This window comes from Kogia breviceps, chromosome 12, assembly GCF_026419965.1.
Source record: "Kogia breviceps isolate mKogBre1 chromosome 12, mKogBre1 haplotype 1, whole genome shotgun sequence".
Lineage (NCBI taxonomy): Eukaryota > Metazoa > Chordata > Mammalia > Artiodactyla > Physeteridae > Kogia > Kogia breviceps.
In genome coordinates, this window is record NC_081321.1 from 102,078,140 (window position 1) to 102,096,931 (window position 18,792).

At 57.3% G+C, this 18,792-nt stretch overlaps 1 protein-coding gene across 1 annotated transcript in view; it reads left to right on the forward strand.

Annotated features, from left to right (window-relative positions):
* MOV10L1 (Mov10 like RNA helicase 1) overlaps window positions 1-14,133 on the forward strand; it is a 38,406-nt gene extending 24,273 nt beyond the window's left edge. Inside the window, exons 13-27 of the mRNA XM_059082490.2 lie at window positions 1,123-1,214; window positions 4,462-4,520; window positions 4,971-5,068; window positions 5,469-5,577; window positions 5,861-6,033; window positions 6,532-6,678; window positions 7,148-7,269; window positions 7,451-7,550; window positions 7,657-7,821; window positions 9,177-9,350; window positions 11,665-11,814; window positions 12,556-12,663; window positions 13,454-13,591; window positions 13,683-13,774; window positions 13,882-14,133. Coding sequence (XP_058938473.2) covers window positions 1,123-1,214; window positions 4,462-4,520; window positions 4,971-5,068; window positions 5,469-5,577; window positions 5,861-6,033; window positions 6,532-6,678; window positions 7,148-7,269; window positions 7,451-7,550; window positions 7,657-7,821; window positions 9,177-9,350; window positions 11,665-11,814; window positions 12,556-12,663; window positions 13,454-13,591; window positions 13,683-13,774; window positions 13,882-13,912 — 1,758 coding nt within the window. The 3' untranslated portion in view covers window positions 13,913-14,133. The remainder of the gene's footprint in view (window positions 1-1,122; window positions 1,215-4,461; window positions 4,521-4,970; window positions 5,069-5,468; window positions 5,578-5,860; window positions 6,034-6,531; window positions 6,679-7,147; window positions 7,270-7,450; window positions 7,551-7,656; window positions 7,822-9,176; window positions 9,351-11,664; window positions 11,815-12,555; window positions 12,664-13,453; window positions 13,592-13,682; window positions 13,775-13,881) is intronic.
* Window positions 14,134-18,792: the final 4,659 nt, after the last annotated feature.

Sequence of the window (18,792 nt, forward strand, 5' to 3'; positions counted from 1 at the left end):
TCCTGTCTCGGGTCTTGGCCGTTGCTTTGCGTGATTCTCCGGAACCCGGTGGCCAGCGCAGTGGCCTGGGTACCATGAAGGCACCGGGGCCCTCAGGAGCGCCCCCATGTGGTGGGGTGGGCAGAGCATGGCGCTTCGGGGAGGGGGGGACGGAAGGCTCCTTGGACTGAGCCAGCACTGCCCCTGGCCCACCCGCACCTCCACAGAAGGCCTCCCTGTCTGCTGGGAGCAAACGGGTCACTTGTTCCCTTCTCTCTGAGTTTAGCTCCATAAGCAGAGTTTTCGTTTCTATACGCTATCTGACTCATTAAAGCTGCCCTGTTGTGGTGTTTTATGTTATCTTATGCTTATCTTGGTTTTCCCAGTTGTGTTGTTTTTCCATAGTTTTTCAAATTTCTGTAAATGACAGCATCAGTATATGATGTCCTTGGGGCCTCAATCTGTTGATGGCAATTCAAGTCAACCCTCAGACTGCTGGTGGTTTCCTTGTGTGCCTGATGGTCTGTGATTACAGATTCATTTTCATTTGTCTTAATCTCTGGGAAACCCAGGACCCTGTGCTGGGCTTGCCTTGCTTTTAAGGGGCTTGTGTTTGCTTCTGCCGAGAGCAGGGGACACTGTGAGCCTCACGTCGCAGCCTCTGCCCTTGCTGGCCCCCAGCTCTTGGGAGGCCCTGCTGCCTAGTGCTCCGTCCTGTTTCCGCTCCTCTCAGCATGGGGTTTCCTTCCTGCTGAGGACTCTTATGCAGGACCTAGCTTTGGCTGGAGGGTTCCTGAGTGTCTGGTTCCCTGTCCTGATGGGGGCAGGGGTCTCGTGGCCGGCACCGCCCGCTCTTCGCCGTCGTTCACGTGTCTCCTTCAGAGGTGGCGGCCTGTCTTGCACACCCTGTGTTCGTGGGCCCTCACGCCTGGCGGAAGCGTCAGCAGGTGTGCTGCTGGGGGTGGGGGCGGAACAGCACCGTGACTGAGTCCTTTCCCATCATCTTGCACTCATTTCAGATGCCAGATTTCAGCTCAGATCCGTAGGATGAATGGTTCATGATGAGTTGCTGAATATGGTTAGAAGATTGTCCCAAGAAATCAAGTACAGAGTATGAAAAGTAAATGATTTGTTTATTTTTAGATTCATGAAGAAGATGTAACCCTTAAACTTAATCCAGAGTTTGAACAAGCATATAACTCTGAACCTATGGATGTGGAATTTACATACAACAGGTAACGCTTCCAGGGACTCTTCCTTCTGGGTGGGCGGCTGTCTCCCCAGGTGACGGCATGCGTGCTCGCGGGCTGTGAGCGGGCTCCCTGCCCCCGTGTCACATGCCTCTGTGATCACAGCTTTGTCACCAGCCGTTTGGTAAACGTTTGCATGTTGGTTCTTTTTTGGATCTTACGTGAGAGTCCGTGGTTCCTCACACGCCATCACCACCAGCCGCTCCTCCTCCACCTCACGTGTCACATGTCACGAGGCGGGGACCCCACCGCCAGCTGTCTCTTCCCCTCCTCCACCAAGCCCCCACCGTTAGCTGGGATTTTGTGTTTCTCTCTCCTTTGCTTTTTAAAACAAAAGTTGGTGTGTTTGCGCACAGACACACACACGGGAGGGTGTTTGCGTTAGTTGCAGCTGTTTTGCACTTGCCGCCTGTGGCCTGAAGGTGTGGGTTTGCTGACAGGAGGTCCGCGGGCCGTGTCCGCAGCGTACTTGTGCCCCACCGGACGCGGGTCTGCCCTCCCGCCGGTGGGCACGGCGCTGCGTGCGCTGTGGCGGCTGCCGTGGACGCCCGCTATCTCCTCGTGCACACCCACCCCCAGGTGTTTTTGGCTGCGCACTTAGGAGTGGGGTAGGGGTTTGGGGGATGCTAATGTTCCAGCTTTACACGTGGCGGCAGAAGTGCCCCGCAGGGTCAGGGTCCGTAATGCCCTCCTGAAACCTGATTTTGTGAAACCCCTGGGCGCGTGCCAGCCTGGTAGGCGTGAGCTGTGTCGCGCCATGGTCTTCATGTATGTTTCTCTGACGACTTCTAAGGTCGATAGTCTCCCTGTTTATTGGCCGTAAAATTCCTTCATCTGTGAAATGCTTTCTTATGTCTTTTATTGACTATAATGTGATTTTTTAAATTATTTGTAGCTGTCCCTTCTGTATTCTTTATGCCAGACTATTCTTAGATACACCTGTTACAGACAACTTCTCTGGGTTTGTTACTTGTCTTTTCACTTTCTTAAAATATATTTTTTGAGTAACAGAAGGTGGTAGTTGTAAGAGAGTGGAATTTATCAGGATTTTTGTATACTAGTGCTTTTTGTGTCTTGTTTAAGAACTCTTTCCGTGTTTGGGCTGCAGCCAGGTTGGAAGGTGTTGCGGGTGAATGGATGGTACAGGCGTGGAGTTGGCCCTTTTGAAGGGCGTTTGGCTGGGAAAGCAGAGAAGGCAGGACAGAGAGATGAGTGAGTGAGGAGGCGCCCAGGGTCCGGGCGGCCTTGCCTGGTTTGCTGCTTACAGTGAGAGGAGCCAGCATCTCTCGTGTGAAGCCAGTGAGGTGGGTGTGGCGACCGCTCAGCAGGAGTGACACGTGGGGACGCGGGCTCCGGAGCCGGGCCGAGGCCGTGGTCTTTGGCGAAGGCGCACGTCCTCCATTGTGCTGGGCACACAGGAGATGGGAGCCGGTGGTGAGTGGGAATTTGTAAGGGCTCGTTGTCGCTCTAGGATGTGAGGTGAGGATGTTCGCAGAGAAAGGAGAGGACGTGGACCTGGGGCGGGGGCAGAGGAAACACTGCTGCAGTTGGTGCAAGAGCCGCCCGACCAAAGCACATGGGCAGTCGGGCGGACGGATGCGCCGTGGGGCGTGAGCCTAGGAAGAAAGTGAGCAGGAAGAAGGCAGAGGGCCGTGGGGCTGAAGACCGCCAGGCAGCTTCCTGACCCAGAGTGTTGGAAAGACAGGAAGTTGAGGTCAAGGCAGGATGTCGGAATCTTCGTTCAGAGGGGATGCTGTCTGCAGCCGTCCAAGTGGGGAGCGAGGTGGGAACGAGGGCCGGTGGCCACTTCTGCTGCCCAGAGGGTTTGCTCGCCCCACATAAGTTTTTGGTGGTTTTGCATTAAGTTACTCAAAATCAGGCGATTTCACACTTTAAAAAATCTGTATTTACCACTCGTTTTGACAAACGGGAGGACTGGGCGGCACCGCAGTGCAGCAGGAGGGACAGAGCCGAGAGGCCGCGCCCTCTAGATGGGCAGACAGCTGCGCCTTTATGCTATTTGCAGGTGGTTTTCCTTTTTAAGAAAGTAGGTTTACTGAGAGGTGATGAACATAGAATCATCTGTGCCTGTGTAAAGTATACGGCTTGATGGCGTTGACATTTGTACACCCCATGAAACGAGCTTCACGGTGAAGACTGCGGGCAGATCTGGCACCGCAAATGTTTCCTGCTGCCCTTGTCCTTCCTTCAGCGACCTTGCTCCCGCCAGCCCGCCTTTTCACCGAAATCACTGCCTTGTCCCCGCTCCCTTCTGCCTATAGAAGTCTTTCATTTTGAACATCTCCTCACAGCTCTTCTGTCTGCTAATGGGATGCTTTACTGCCTGATTGGAATCCATTTTTGCTCTAATAAACTTAACGGGTTTTTTTAAATTTATTTTTGGCTGTGTTAGGTCTTTTCGGTAGAGATTCCCCATCTGCCCAACCATTATGTCCATCTTTAAATCTTAAATGTATTTATAACAACTGTTTTGAACTTCTTGTATACTAATTGAGTAGTTCATTTCTAGGTCTGTTTCTTTTAACTTTTCCCCTGAGGATGCTTCTTGTTTTCCTGCTGTTTTTGCTTGTCTAATAATTTTTAAATTTATTTATTTTTTTAATTTTTGGCTGCGTTGGTATTCGTTGCTGCGCGCGGGCTTTCTCTAGTTGCGGCAAGCAGGGGCTACTCTTCGTTGCAGTGCGCGGGCTTCTCATTATGGTGGCTTCTCTCGTTGCAGAGCACGGGCTCTAGGTGCGCGGACTTCAGTAGTTGTGGCTCGCAGGCTCAGTAGTTGTGGCGCATGGGCTTAGCTGCTCCATGGCATGTGGGATCTTCCCGGACCAGGGCTCAAACCCATGTCCCCTGCACTGGCAGGTGGATTCTTAACCACTGCACCACCAGGGAAGCCCCAATACTTAACATTTTTAACATGCTTCAGTTTATTTTTTAACTGTTGTTCTGAGTAAATTTCACAGGAGTGAATCTTTACCATCAAAGTTACTTTTCTATTGATGCAGCTCTGACACTTCACAGGCTATATTTTCTCTTTTCTCTACTTGTCCATTTTATACATTAAAACAGGAATATTCCCAGAAAGGAAGGCGTCCCTGCTGTCCTGACAGGTGTTGAGAGTTTTCTCGTAAAACTCCTGCTGGTGCCTCCAGCCTGGTCTCATGTGAGTGTTTCTTAAGGGTCCCAGGGTGCTGACCCATGTCACTCTCTCCCACAGGACCACCAGCAGACGGTGTCACTTTGCACTTGAACAAGTTGTCCACTTGGGCGTAAAAGGTATTAACTTTTGTGGGATGACGGTGTTACATCTTCCCAGAGTATTTTTAGGAGCGTCACGTAAAATTTTGTGTAAACCACAGTCTCTTCATTCACACGTTAGAAGTAAAGCTATGTGATACCCAGTGTTTTCCTTTCTATTGGGGACGTTCAGTGTTTTCCTATAATTTCGGCTATGTAGAAATAGCATGCTTAAGTTAGTAAGAATAAAATGATTGCACTCCGCTTTCCCCCCTAAACGTAACTCATTTTTGTACTTACAAATAGACAAGTAAATGGCTTTGTGGCAAAGAACATGCGGTGCTGGCACTGTGCTGTAGGTGAGAAGCAGTGCACAGGGCCAGGGAGGAGAGGAATACACAGGCGTGAATTTCTTCAGGACTCTCTGCCTCTATTCATCTCTCCTAAGCTTTTCAGTAATGTCTTTCTCGCTTTCTCTTCTTCTAAAAGTGTTGTTTCCAGAAGAAATCATTTTACAGTCTCCCCAAGTGACATGGAATTGGAAACACGCACAAGACATCAAAAAGCACGGACAGCCCACCTCCAAGGTATTGCTTCATTTATTTATTTTTTTTTAAATTTATTTGGCTGTGCTAGGTCTTCGTTGCTGCACGCAGGCTTCCTCTAGTTGCAGCGAGCGGGGGCTACTCTTCCTTGCAGTGCGCGGGCTTCTCGTTGCAGTGGCTTCTCTTGTTGCAGAGCACGGGCTCTAGGCACGGGCTTCAGTAGTTGTGGCACGTGGGCTCAGTAGTTGTGGCACACGGGCTCCAGAGCGCAGGCTCAGTAGTTGTGGCGCACGGACTTAGCTGCTTCAAAGCATGTGACGTCTTCCCGGACCAGGGATTGAACCCATGTCCCCTGTATTGGCAGGCGGATTCTTAACCACTGCACCACCAGGGAAGTCCCAAAGCTTTCTTTTTAAGCCATTTTTCTGCATGATTTTTCTAGAATAGGAAAACCTTGAAGGACCAAACTAAGCACACCCCAGAGGAGCAGCGGGCGGGTGCCCAGGCCACACCAGGGCCGTGGGCCTTCGCCACAGAGACCGGCGGGCTGGGTGAGTCTGGGGACCAGACCAGCTCCTGCAGGACTTGGGGGGGGTTCTTGGGCAGCCGAGGGGGACGTGTGTTCTGACCTTCCTGGTGGTGGGCTGCTCTTGTCCGCCTGTTAACAACCACTCTTAACACCTCGGTGACACTGCACAAGGTTATGCGGGGAGAGGGCAGAGTGGCCTACGCTTTTGCTCTCAGCCGACTATCCCAAATGCGAGTGACGCTGGGACGGGTCGTGAGGGGACCAGCCGTGACCTCCGCCGACCCTGTCTCTCCCCTTTGACGCAGTCAGCGGAGCCCCGAAAGTGAGAGAGAAGGAGTTTTTCAACCCCCTGCTCAACGAAACCCAGAAGTTGGCGGTGAGGAGGATCCTGAGTGGAGACTGCCGCCCGGTCCCCTACGTGCTCTTCGGGCCTCCTGGGACTGGGAAGACGGTGACCATCATAGAGGCTGTTCTACAGGTAACGGCGGGTGGGGATGGGGCTGCGGTAAACAGCTGTGTGCTCCTGTCATCGGGAAGCATCGGCTTAAACCATAGATCCAAACGTTGGAAAGAGTTTGAAAAATCCCAGTTGTTTCATATGTAGCAAACTTTGTTATGTGGCTATAGGACTTTAAGAGCTCATTTCCTAGGTTTAGACAGGAATCGCTCCACTTCAGAATAGAAACTGCACAAGTGTCTGGCGCCTCCATCGAGATTTAAATTGAGTTGTGGACATTATGTGTGTTCAGTGTCCTGCATCGCTGGGGACTCGGGTCGCCCGTGGGTACCCAGACCCGGACAGTTCAGGGTCTGGGAGACGGGGACTCCGCCACCTGCACACAGTGGCAGGGCCAGGCTCAGACGCGTGAGGGGTGACACGGGCCCATGCAGCAAGTCCACGTCAGGAGCCCTCGCGGGTGGGCTTGGCACTGGCCGCTGACCCGTCGCCTTTTGCCTCCCGTGTGTCCTCGGGAAGGTCTTCCACGCTCTGCCGGACAGTCGGATCCTGGTGTGCGCACCCTCCAACAGCGCGGCTGACCTTGTGTGCCTGCGGCTGCACGAGAGCCAGGCACTGCGGCTGGGCGCCATGGTCCGCGTGAATGCCACCTGCAGGTTCAAGGAGGTGAGCGTCCTCCCCAGACCGTGTCCCAGCACCACACCAGAACACAAGGACTGTTGCCTTCCTGAACGTTTGGTGACGTTCGGGGCGTTCCCAGCTTTGTTAAATGCTGATGCTACTCTTTTATTTTTCTGCAGAGTTACAGTTGCTTTTTGGTTCTGTTGGTTTGCTGTAAAAGCTCCCAGTTTGGTTAACAAAAGAGGTTGAATCTAGAAAATGTATGTGATTGTTTTGGGGAAGGATCTGCAGGATTCTCTGTTATATTCATGGTTCTAGAGTCTGTAAAATGTGGACTAAATTGATAGGAAAACATAAGACGTTTTGATATAAAAAAGAATCTTAAATCCATACTGAGTCACAACTAAGAAGTGGCAGCAGGATGAGGTTATCATTTAGAATTCCGTTCAGCTTTGTGATTATGTCCAGTTTAAAGAAATGCTCAGTAACCTGGCAGGTGGCCTGCCCCCCACAGAGCATCACAGAGACCATCAGGCCGTATTGCAGAGATGGGGAAGACATCTGGAAGGCCTCTCGCTTCCGGGTGGTCATCACCACGTGCAGCAGCTCGGGGCTCTTCTACCAGATAGGGTTGAGGTGGGCTCTTGGGGCTGGCTTCCCGGGCAGAGGCGGGGAGGAGGTGGTGTGTTCGCGGAGAGTCGGGAGGGACCCGGGGGCACGGGCCGGAGCAGGGGGGCAGGCGCCCCGGGCAGCAAGGCGAGGCCTCGCTGGGCAGGACACGTGGACAAGAGTGACCCCGGGGACGTGCCTGCTCTAGAGTTGGACACTTCACGCACGTGTTTGTGGACGAAGCGGGCCAGGCGAGTGAGCCCGAGTGCCTCATCCCCCTGGGGCTCGTCTCAGGCGTCAGTGGCCAGGTGAGGCCCATGCACTGCGGTCGCCCCAACCTTGGCCTCTGCCCGCCACACACCAGGGGGCTCACCAGTGAGACAGACGCTGAGAGCCATCCCATTTGTGCCACAGATCATCCTGGCCGGAGACCCCATGCAGCTCGGACCGGTCATCAAGTCCAGACTTGCCATGGCCTATGGGCTGCACGTCTCTATGCTGGAGAGACTGATGTCCCGACCAGCGTATCTGCGCGATGAAGATGCTTTTGGAGCCTGTGGTGCCTACAACCCCTTGTTGGTGAGCTTGGACCCCACATGCTCCTTGGTGGGACTCTAGCAGAGGGGCCCACGGGGGAGCTCACCACCCTGTGTCCCCCGAGCCACACCCGGGGACAGGGCCCAAGCAGCCCACCCTCCTTCTGCCACCACCCCCAAAGTGTACCTGAGGCACTTTCACCAGCTCCACGGTCCCAGCACCTCAGGAACTGCTTCCAGGGCTTGCTGAGGGGCTCCCGGGGGGGGCTGGCCCTTGCAGGCGGCGCCAGCCCCTCAGTAAGAGAGCTTCAGTCCGTGTCACTGTGGGAAACGGGAGGGAGCTCTGGAAGTTTACCTGGAAGAGAAGGCAGCGTGTCTGTGGTCTCCCGAGGTACTGGTGAAAGTGCCAGTTCCTGGGTTCTCAGCCGACCTCTGATGACACAGAGGGATGGGCCTCAGGGTCTGCATTTCAGGAGCCCCCAGCACCCTGGAGCTCAGGAGCTTTGTGTCCATGGGGTCCCTTGTTGAGATGAGCCAATAACATTATCCTCTAGGCTCCCCCAGTACAGAGACAAGGAGAGGTTCCCCTCTGGACTTTGAACAGCAAGCCAGGTGCGCTGATCGCGGGCAGATGGTCAGGGCAACTGCCTGGGGCCTATTCCATGTTCCAGGTTGTCAGCCCCGGGCCCTTTCCCCCTGGAGAACCGGGAGGGCACGTGGGCACAGGGCGGATGGGGCGGCGGGCAGGTGTCCAGGCCAGCACCGTGGGGCCCGGCCCGGCCCAGCCCAGCCCAGCCCAGGGAGAAGCCGTGCTGCTGAGTCGGGTTTGGGGTTTCAGTGAGCGTCTCAGAGACTGGACCCGTCTCGGTGACTGAGTTGAAGTTTGTCAGCGGGAGAGTCCTGGGCCTCTGGCCTTCTCACCCCAGGAAAAAGGAAAAGACTAGGATGAACTTCCCGGCCAGGTGGAGGCAGGAAACAAAGTTGTCTTTGCTCCCCGTCCTGGTGCTTCGTCCCACGGCGCCTCGGGGGCTGGCTGTGGGTAGCCATCCTGCCTCGGGGCCCAGGGCCCGGCTCCCACCATAGCCAAGCCAGGACCAGGCTCCCCCGGCTGCTCTAACGGCCGGGGTCACGACACAGAGAGTCAGGGTGCAGCTTGCAGACAGCCTGCAGCCCCACACAGGGACACTTTCTCTCCTGTTCTTTTCTGTCAGAGCCCAGACGTCCGAGGTGGAGGTGCCAAGAGCGCTTCCAAGTCCGGTGGAGGTGACGGGGGCGGGCGTCACAGGCAGGGCCGCCCGGGTGTGATTCGAGGTGACCAGGCACCTTTCCCCTGGAGGCACGTCGGGTGCGCGTGCTGGCTTTGGCCCTGGAGGACTTGCCCCTGCTTCCTACCTGCAGGTGACAAAGCTCGTGAAGAACTACAGGTCCCACTCAGCTCTGCTGGCCCTACCGTCCAGACTGTTCTACCACCAAGAGCTGGAAGTCTGCGCAGACCCCAGGGTGGTGACCTCCTTGCTGGGCTGGGAGAAGTTACCCAGGAAGGGCTTCCCCCTCATCTTCCACGGAGTGAGGGTGAGTGTGGGCCAGGCTCTGCAGGAGGGCGACCCCTCGGTGCTACCCATGGTTACACGTGTCCTGGTTACCATGGTGAATCTGGTTGTTAACCCAGCATTTCCGGAGAGCTTGTGGTGGGCTTGCTCCCTGCTGGTCCCGGGGGAGAAAAGCCAGTGAGGAGGGGGCTCTGCCCCCGCAGGACCAGCCCCTCGGCACTCGGGTGACTGCACAGAAGGCCCCGGACGGGGCTGGCCCGAGGTGGGCATCGAAGGGGGGCATCCTGAGGGAGTCGACAGGGTCGGTTGGGGACTGCGAGGTGAGCAGACCTGAGGGAACTCCTGCCGCCGCCCCACCCCTTCCCCCGTGATTCAGTGGTGTCGAGGGGGAGGACCAGTCCTGGGGACAGAGCCTGCTCGCCCCCAAGGCCTCCCTGGGTGGGGGGGTCCCCAGAGGGAGGTGTTAGACGCCCGGTAGCACTCACTAAAACCATGGAGTTTGTACTGGGAGTTTGGTGGTTAGAACCGGAAGTCAGGTTTGGTGTGAGTCCCTCCCCCGCCAAGCTCTCCTGCAGAATTGGGGCTGGAGTGGTGTCTGGCCGTCTTCTCAGCAGCCCGCCTTCCGGGGGACAGCACTTGAGCCTCTGTCAGCGCTGAGCTCGTGTGTCCAGCTGCGGCTTGGGGTGCCCATCCTCGGGATGGGGGCGGGTTGGAGGAAGAGGGGGCTCCGGGGAGACCAGCGTGGTCACTTGGCACGAGGCCCCTCCGGGAATGCTGTTCCCCCAGCCTCTGCTCGAAGGCGTCCCCAGGTTTCAGGGGCAGCAAAGCAGATGCAGTGGGGGGCAGCAGAGCAGTCAGCCAAGGAGGGGAGGTCCGCCCGAGAGCACGCATGCTCCCAGTGGAGGCACTGGCCTTGAGGAGAGGTCGACTCTGCCCACAGCAACCCACGTGTTGCCTGCAAACTGCGACAAAAAGTGGGTGTAGAAGGGAGTGGCAAGTGTGCAAAAATGTTGTGTAGGAGGAAATGGAGACTCCAGGTCCACTGGATAACCTACCATGGAGCTGTGGGGATGGAGTCCAGAAAGGTTACCTTATTTAGTGGGTATTTCTCGGGGCCTGACTGTGTACTGGCTCCATTCTGGGCCCCCAGAAGAAAATGAGGGTGAGGCCTCTGGGGCTGGGTTGCAGGGAACAGCAGGGTCCACTCCCACTGTTGGGGCAAAAGGGCGTTGTCGCCCGTTGTTATGAGGCTGGAGCACTGCCAGGGCCCTCGCTCCCCCACAGGGCACTCCGTCCCTGGAATGAGACCTCCGGGTGTCACCTGGATGCTCCCCTCGTCAGCCCCTCCCCGAGAGCTCCAGAAAGACCCCCATCTGCTCTGTCCCCAGCCCAGGCATCTCGCAGAGGGGCCCAGTCGAGGGGGCAGCTGAGCCCCAGGAGCGCCCAAGGGAGGCCGGGCCCAAGGCAGCTGGGGTCTTGTCCTAAAGGAAGTGTGGCCGGGGGCCGGGAGCTGGGAGCCTGCGTCCAGATGGCAGGGCTGAATGGGCAGCGTGGCTGCACCCAAGCCTCAGATTCTGACCGTCTGGCCCGTTGCAGGAGAGGCACCAGCCTTTGGCCTAACTGGAAAACTAGCTTTGGACTTGACTTCCATCTGTTTTCTGCTTCATTCATTCCAGCTCTATCTTACCCCTCCCCTCGCTGGCGTGCTCATCTTCACCTCCTTTGCTGTGACTCCCACAGAATGGATGGTTGGTCCCTGAGCTCCTTGGCCTCCTCACAGGGGCTCGGGCAGCCGCGCCCTCCCAGTTCTGCCCTGCCGCATGCGGCTTCGTTCTGTCAAGGCGCTTGTGGCTTTATTTTCCTTTTTGACCCAGGAGTTCTAAAGAAGTTTATTTCCCCGTGGTTAAGAATGTTTGGGTGACCTATATTTTACTTCTAATTTTATTAGGTTCTGATCAAGAACGAGGGCCTGTAAATTCTGCTTTTAAAAATTTGTGGCCAAATAGGTATCAGCCGGCTGGCCACCTCCCCCAGGCCACAAGGTCTGCTCTCTCCAGGACACACGGGCATTTTGGCAGGGGTGGGGGGGTCCCACTTCACAGACACGCCCAGCCGACCCTCCTCCCCCTGCATCTGTGCGTCCAGGACGAGTCCTTACTGCTGAGCGTCCGTCTGTCCTGCTGGAACACAAGTCTGCACGAGAGCAGGGCTCCTCTGTCTCTGCTGAGTCACCACCCTGACTTCGCCCCTAGTTCATAGACCCTTCACAAGCTCCTGTCGAGAAAATGGCGTTTTTGTGATGGACATGCCATTCTCTCGTCTTTCTGCTAACTCAGGGCAACGAAGCTCGAGAGGGGCAAAGCCCATCGTGGTTCAACCCTGCCGAGGCCGTCCAGGTCATGCGCTACTGCTGCCTGCTGGCCAGAAGCATCTCCAGCCAGGTGTCTGCTGGCGACATCGGCGTGATCACGCCTTACCGGAAGCAGGTGTGGGTCTGCTCCAGCCGGCTCCTCTGCGCCTTCCTGTCCATGGGATCTCAGGAAGGAAGGTGGACACGACTCTCTCTGCATCTGTACAGCCGCTGTGCCTGTGCCCCAAACGGGGTGGGGGGGGCGGGGGCTGGGGACACGTGACCTCACCTCGGTGCGCATGCAGTCACTGCGTGTGAGAAGGCCCCTCCCCTGGGTGCTGAGGGAGCCGCCTCTGGCCCCCGCCCTCCAGCCTCTTGTGCTGGCAGGAGCTGAGCTTTTGGCCTTTTCACAATTTCAAGTTGCTTCTCCTTTACTAGCACCCTCTGGAGATCATCACACACGCCCAGTCTTGCTCAACTCGTCAGCTGCCCCCCCCTCAGGACCGTCCCCCCACCTCCTCTTCCTCCTGGCTTTCCTGTTGTGGCCACACAGCCTGGTTCCTGTCATGACCACTCAGGACCCCGGGGTGGGATCCTCTGGACGGTCGCTCTCCCTGCCACCCCCAGGAGGCGCTCTGGACCCACCCCCACTCTCAGCACAGGGAGTCCTCACCTCTTGGCACAAAGCCCTGTTCCTGGGAGGTGCTGCCCCGGCCCCGTACACCCTACCTGAGATCGGGGTTTGTGCTGTGAGCAGCTTAGAGCTGATGAGCCGAGATCAGGGGCTGAAAGGCCGTGGGTGCTCAGTGGTGAACGTAATATGTAAAGAAATGGTCAGATTTGTGAAAGTTTATCTTTGATCTCATCTCCTTCAAAGGTGGAGAAAATCAAAATTCTCTTGCAAAACGTTGATCTGATGGATATAAAGGTTGCATCCGTGGAGGAGTTTCAAGGGCAAGAGTATCTGGTTATCATCATCTCAACTGTAGGTAGTACCCCCGTCCCAGCGGCCTGCGCCAGGCTGGCTGCTGTGCGGGGCCTCCCGGGGTCAGGAGGGGCCTTGGACCGTCACCTCAAGCAGTTAACTGTAGGGCGTTCTTTTTTTTTTTTTTTTTTTTTTTTTTTTGCGTTACGCGGGCCTCTCACTGTTGTGGCCTCTCCCGTTGCGGAGCACAGGCTCCAGACGCGCAGGCTCAGCGGCCACGGCTCACGGGCCCAGCCGCTCCGCGGCATGTGGGATCCTCCCGGACCGGGGCATGAACCCGTGTCCCCTGCATTGGCAGGCGGACTCTCAACCACTGCGCCACCAGGGAAGCCCAAGGGCGTTCTTTTTAAGAAAACAGAACAAAAGTACAGAAACCCAGGAAGAAGTAGTGAAATGTTGGAGAAGGAGGGCTGGGATGTTGAAGGGGCGGGATTGGCAAGGAGCCTGCGGGCCGGGAAGGGTGGCTCGGCTTTCGGAAGTCTGTTCTTCTCTTTAAAATTCCCTTTATGGACAGTGCGTGTTAACTGTAGGCAGGTTGGGGAGTTCAGGTAGGAGGAAGAGCGGCGTTGCCTCAAACCCGCACCTGGAGGTCACCCCTCGGTGTTTGGAGTGTCCCCTTGGCTGTGGACAGAATGCAGTGAGGCCTGCTCCTCACCCACTGTCTTTCTCTTCTTTGACCACAGATGGAGTCATGCTGATCTTTAATGTTTTTAAATGCTTTTATATATTGAGTTTCTTTCCACACCGAAAAATTGTAAACACTATTTTTATTCATCTCTGTGTTTCTTAGGTGCGGTCAAATGAAGACATATTTGAAGATGATAGATATTTTTTGGGATTCTTGTCCAGCTCAAAAAGATTTAATGTTGCAATCACCAGACCCAAAGCCTTGCTGATTGTGGTGGGAAATCCTCATGTTCTTGTCAGGGTGAGCTGTGGCCCAGGGCTCAAGGAGAGGGGCCCAGTGGGGCAGCCGGATGGCTGTCAGGTACGAGCCCCGCCCCCGTGTGTGTCATCAGGATCCGTGCTTCGGGGCTTTGCTGGAGTACAGCATCACGAATGGGGTTTACACGGGATGCAACCTGCCGCCCGAGCTGCAGCCCCTGCAGAAGTGAGTACTGCCGTCTCCTGCCCCTGTGGGCTTTGCGCTTGGGCTGCGGCCACCCTCCACCCGGTGCTGGGATGACATTTGGGGTCAGCGCCTCCTTCCTTTCACAGCTTAATGAGCAAACCTCAGTGCCCCTCATAAGACCACCCTGGGAAGAGGGGGCCGCCAGCCCCCCCGTGGTGGTCCCTGAGCAAAAGCCTGAGCTGTCACGGGGAGCCCCACTCACTGGACCCCGCATTTCCAAGTCTGCTGCCGTGGCCAGGTGTGTGGCCGCCCCTCTCTGCCCAGCAGAGCCCCTGCTGAGAAGCGGTGGCCGGAGGCCGCGTTCCATCCCCCGAGGGACACGGCCTGCGTAGTTTCCAGCCATGGCCGTGGGCCTGGGGCCCCTGGTCTGACGTCTGCTCTCGCTACTGTCAGCTCCGCACGCAGCCTGTGCCCCTCCCGGGCAGCCATCACTGAAATAAATGCTTGAGCGGAACGCTCGCGTGGTCTCTGCATCCGATGTCGGGGGTGGTGGTCAGGCTTTCACATGGCTTCCAGGCCCTTGAGCCACATTCACTTTACACGCCAACTGTGTGAAGCCTGGGGGCTCGGGGGCTCTTTGCCCAGCGCTGGGCCGGCAGGGCTGGGGTGGGGGTCAGCATCCCCCCCCACCCCCGCATCCTGGTGCAGCTGGGCAGGGCCTGTATCCGAGCCTTTGGAGGCCACAGGCAGGGCCACAGAGACCTTCCCGTGGGTGCTGCAGAGGTGGAGGGCGTGGTGGGAGGGACAGGGCAGACAGTGTCTGCGCCAGGGCTCCCAAGGCCACCCCAGGACCCCACCACCTCCATGACTGGCTGCCCCGCCCCTGCTCCTCAGGCCTTTGTCCCTTTGTCAGCAGCTGTGAACACCGGGGATGCCGTCTCCTGGCTCACAGGTGTGGAAGTTGAGGCCCCGGTGGCTCAGCCTGGAGCCCACAGGGGCCCCCGGGCCTGGGGTTGGGCTCTCCTAACTGCAGACACACCACAAATGGCTGCTGTGGGTCACTTGGTGGGGGAATGGCTGGATTCAGAAACAGAGCCAGTAGCTTGTCAGGACCTGAGAAGGTTCTGGCCTTGGCCGCGTGCATGGGCTGCCAGGACAGTTGCCAGGTCACTCTGAGCAGCCTCGAACCCCACCTGGCAGAGTCTGGGTGGAAGTCAGGGTCCCACTGAACCCCCTCAGTCTGCACCTCCTGCCCACTTGCCACCTGGCTCTGTCCCCCTTGGTCTCTTCTCCGTGGCCAAGTCCCAGTCCAGCCCACTCTGCTTTGCCATGCCACCCTCTCCAGAGCAGGGTCTTGGGGGCCGGGCCTCTGACACCAGCCGGTGACAGCGGAGACCTAGAAATGCTGGGGGGGATCCAGTGTTGGCTGAGCACACGGGGCTGGGCCCTACCCTCCGTCCTCGGTGGCGGGTGGCAGGATTTGGTGACCACCACGTGTCAGGGCAGAGACAGGAAGGGGCAGGGCGGGCCAGGGGGCATCTCAGCAGGGACCCCGAGGTGTGTCTGGGGTGGCAGTACTCAGGGCACAGCTGTGTGCTGAGGGCGGGAGGGCGCTGCACAGCCGGGCTGGGCCAGAACAGGCAGAGGCCCCCGTGCGACCTTTGGATGGGGCTGGGGGCCGGTGCCCAGGCAGGGACCTCTGCTGCCTGTGGGCAGAAGCACACAGTGCCTGCCCTCCAAGGGTCAGAGTCTGTGGGGGCCGAGCCACCTAGACCAGCATGGACACCTCGTGGAGCAGAGGTACGAGGCTCCACAGAGGGCGTCCCTGGAGGTGCAGGAGTTAAGAATCCAATGCAGGGCACACGGGTTCGAGACCCGGTGCAGGAAGACGGCACAAGCCACGGAGCAACTAAGCCCATGCACCACAACCACTGAGCCTGCACTCCAGAGCCCGCGAGCCACAACTGCTGAGCCCGTGTGCAACAACCACCCGTGCTCCACAACAAGAGAAGCCACCGCAATGAGAAGCCCATGCACTGCAACGAGGAGTAGCCCCTGCTAGCCGCAGCTAGAGAAAGCCTGTGTGCAGCAGCGAGGACCCAATGCAGCCAAAAAAAAAGCACCGTGGGCACATGTGGCTGCACAGAGAACCCCTAAATGAAACTTGGAAATCGTGTGCCCCGCCCCTCGTTTGTAAGTTACCCAAGCTTTTTCTTCTTTTTTTAAAGTTGCTCATGCCCACCATGTTGTAACTGTTGCCATTTTAAAGTAGAACCGTTCCAGCAGCCTTTCCAGCATCTCCAACAGATTCAAAATGCCATTGCAATCGGACGCTCGCCCTCGTCCACTTAAAAAGGACCCCAGCAAGCTGTCCTTTCACAGCTGTAATCATCATGTTATTCCTCCTTCCCACAGAACTGCACCCCAGTGCAGAATGTGCTGGGTTGCAAGTTACGGCATCCCAGAGGGCCTGTTCTCCCGGGCACACGGTGGGCTGTGACCCGCCTCCCCACCCAGTCCTGTGGGGCCAGCTGAGAGCTCTGGCCAACGAAGGGCCAACAGAAGTGCCACAGGGCTCGAGTGGACCAGCTCACCAGCTCCACTTCCTCTGCCAGGTGCCTGGGCACCCCAGGGTGGTGGCTCCAGTCTCCAGAGTGAGGGGGCCGGTGGGGCAGGGCTCCCAGCCCACCTGCTGTCCAAGTGTGGGGTGAGATGACCCTCCGCCGTGTTGTGCCATGGCCTGTCCTATCCAGCACGCTCGGCTGCTCCCAGACAAATAACCTGCAGTACATCGAGGGGGTCCTTTGTCCTAATCTGTGAGACCGTGAGGCCAGACCTGGGAACAAGAGCTTCCTCTGTGTTCTCAGAATCATTAGGTACATACGATGCTCAGACATTGCAGATTTTCGTAACTGAACGTGGGAGTAGAATTGGAAATGCGTCACTTAATGAGCCGCCCATCTTCAAGGGTGAACTTTACTGGGGGTTCGCCCAAGTAATAAGACAGGGTTCAGCGTTGGGCTTTTTCCTATTTTTCGTCTTCATTGATATGCGAGCTGATAAAACGTCAGCTAAATAGAGATGAGAATGAAGGTTTTGCTGTAGTAATGTCCCTCAACCTTCCAAAGTCCTTCCATGTGTCAAAAGCCACATGTCAATGGGTCAGCACGAGAAAGGGCAGGCTGCTCCCCTAATGCCATCCTGCCCCAGAGACAGGGTTTGGGGAGGGTAGCCTCCCAGTCTGGGCCGGCCGGGGGTGAGGACCGGCGCAGCCCCTGCCGTCCACCCCTGCCCAAGGGGCAGGGAGGGTGGAGCTCGGAGCCTCTTCAGGATCGGAGCCCCTATCCAGGTGTCACCTCCCCACCCAGGCCCCTCTCTGGGATGAGGACAGCGTCGGAGGGGTGGCCGGAATGTGGGGGTAGGGGTGCAGGGCCGCCAGCTCCGGCTGCGCCCTCTGTCCCGTGGGTCCCGTGTGCTCGTCCTGCCAGCACCCGCCGCACACCGCTGTGCTCCAGTGGCCACTCTGCCACCTACCATAGCCACTTGCCAACTCTGAGAGCACATGGAGACCAGCGGCTTTTCTCCTAACCAGACTAACCAACTGAGATACAGCACAGAAAGCGTCGGCTGTTTACAGTGGAACTACTACAGGGTGTCTAGGAAGTAACCTGAAGAACCAACAAGACGTTACAGAGAAATAATGATTCTGTTACAGGAGACACAGAAGATGTAAGTAAATGGAGGGATGTGCCCTGTTCACGCATGGAACAGCCTAAGGCAGCGCAGGCTTCCACCTTCCTCATCCTCCAAAATGTATACGGAAAAGGAAAGGCCATGAATACGTAAGTCATTAAATAAGGGAAAAGGAGAATATGGGGGGTCCTCCATCGGCATGTGGGGTCACGGAAACATGCTGCTGCAGGGGAGAGGCCAGCCCCTGACGAGGTGTCTGGGTTGTTGGGAATGGAAGCGGCCCGACTCGCTCAGTGAACAGTACACAGGTAGAACGGGTGGGTGTCGCTCAGAAACACTGGTGAATCTTCAAAAGCACAGCGACCCCCGGACTTCCTGGCGGTCCAGCGGCTGAGAGTCCGCGTTCCGTCCCTGGTGGGGGAACTGGATTCCGCGTGCATGCTGCAACTAAGACCCTGAGCAGCCTAAATAAATCAATATATATTTTTTTAAAGTGTGAAGCTCAGGCTTGCAGAGGACACCCCCCCTCTCTGAGCCCCCTGGCAGGGGGTGGGAGATGAGCTCACAGCAGTGACCCAAGGCCTGCAAATATGGGCGCTCAAGACATAGTTGGGTGAATTATTAAGTGAAGTTGAAACTCCAGCTATGCTAAATATTTTACAAAGGGCACGTGTATATCCTATTACAGTGGGATGGGGACCTTTTATGAAAGAATAAGAAGTGATACGGCGAGGCTTGCAGGCAATCTGCGTGAAGGTGGCAGCTGGGCTCTGCGCCAGAGACCGAACCCAAGAGGGTGCGAGAGGGGTGGTGCCAAGGGTGGGCACGGGGGTGTCGGCGTGGAGGGGGTAAAGGTCAGGAAGACGCGGGCACAGGCCGACCAGGAGAATGCCACTGACCAAGGCAAACGGATGGGGTGATGGGGAGGAGGTGCAGGGCTAGAGAGGCCGCGGGACCGCGTGGAGGTGACGCGGGGGGGCGGGGGGGCACCGGGGCGACGGCTGCAGTGCAGAGGCCGTGAGGAGACGCCCCGCAGCGTCCGCCGGCCGGCTGCCCCGCGTGGGGGGTGGCAGTCCCCCGTCTGTGTCCGCAGCAGCCCTGGTGGGTGGGAGCCCCAGCGCCCACGGTGGCGGCCAGGCTTCGGTAGAGAGCGGAGAGCGGGTGCGGGAGTCGGACGAGGAACCCCTCTCCGCGGGGCGGCTCCCGGACGCGGGTCTGGAAGACGGGGGCCCAGGACGCGGCCGGCCCCGCCGCATCTCCACCGCGTGCAGCCACCCGCGAGCCTCGGGCGAGGGGAGCCCCCCACTCGGCCTCCCCCTCCTCCCCGCCCTGAGGAAGAACCAGTCATTGTTCATTCATTTTAT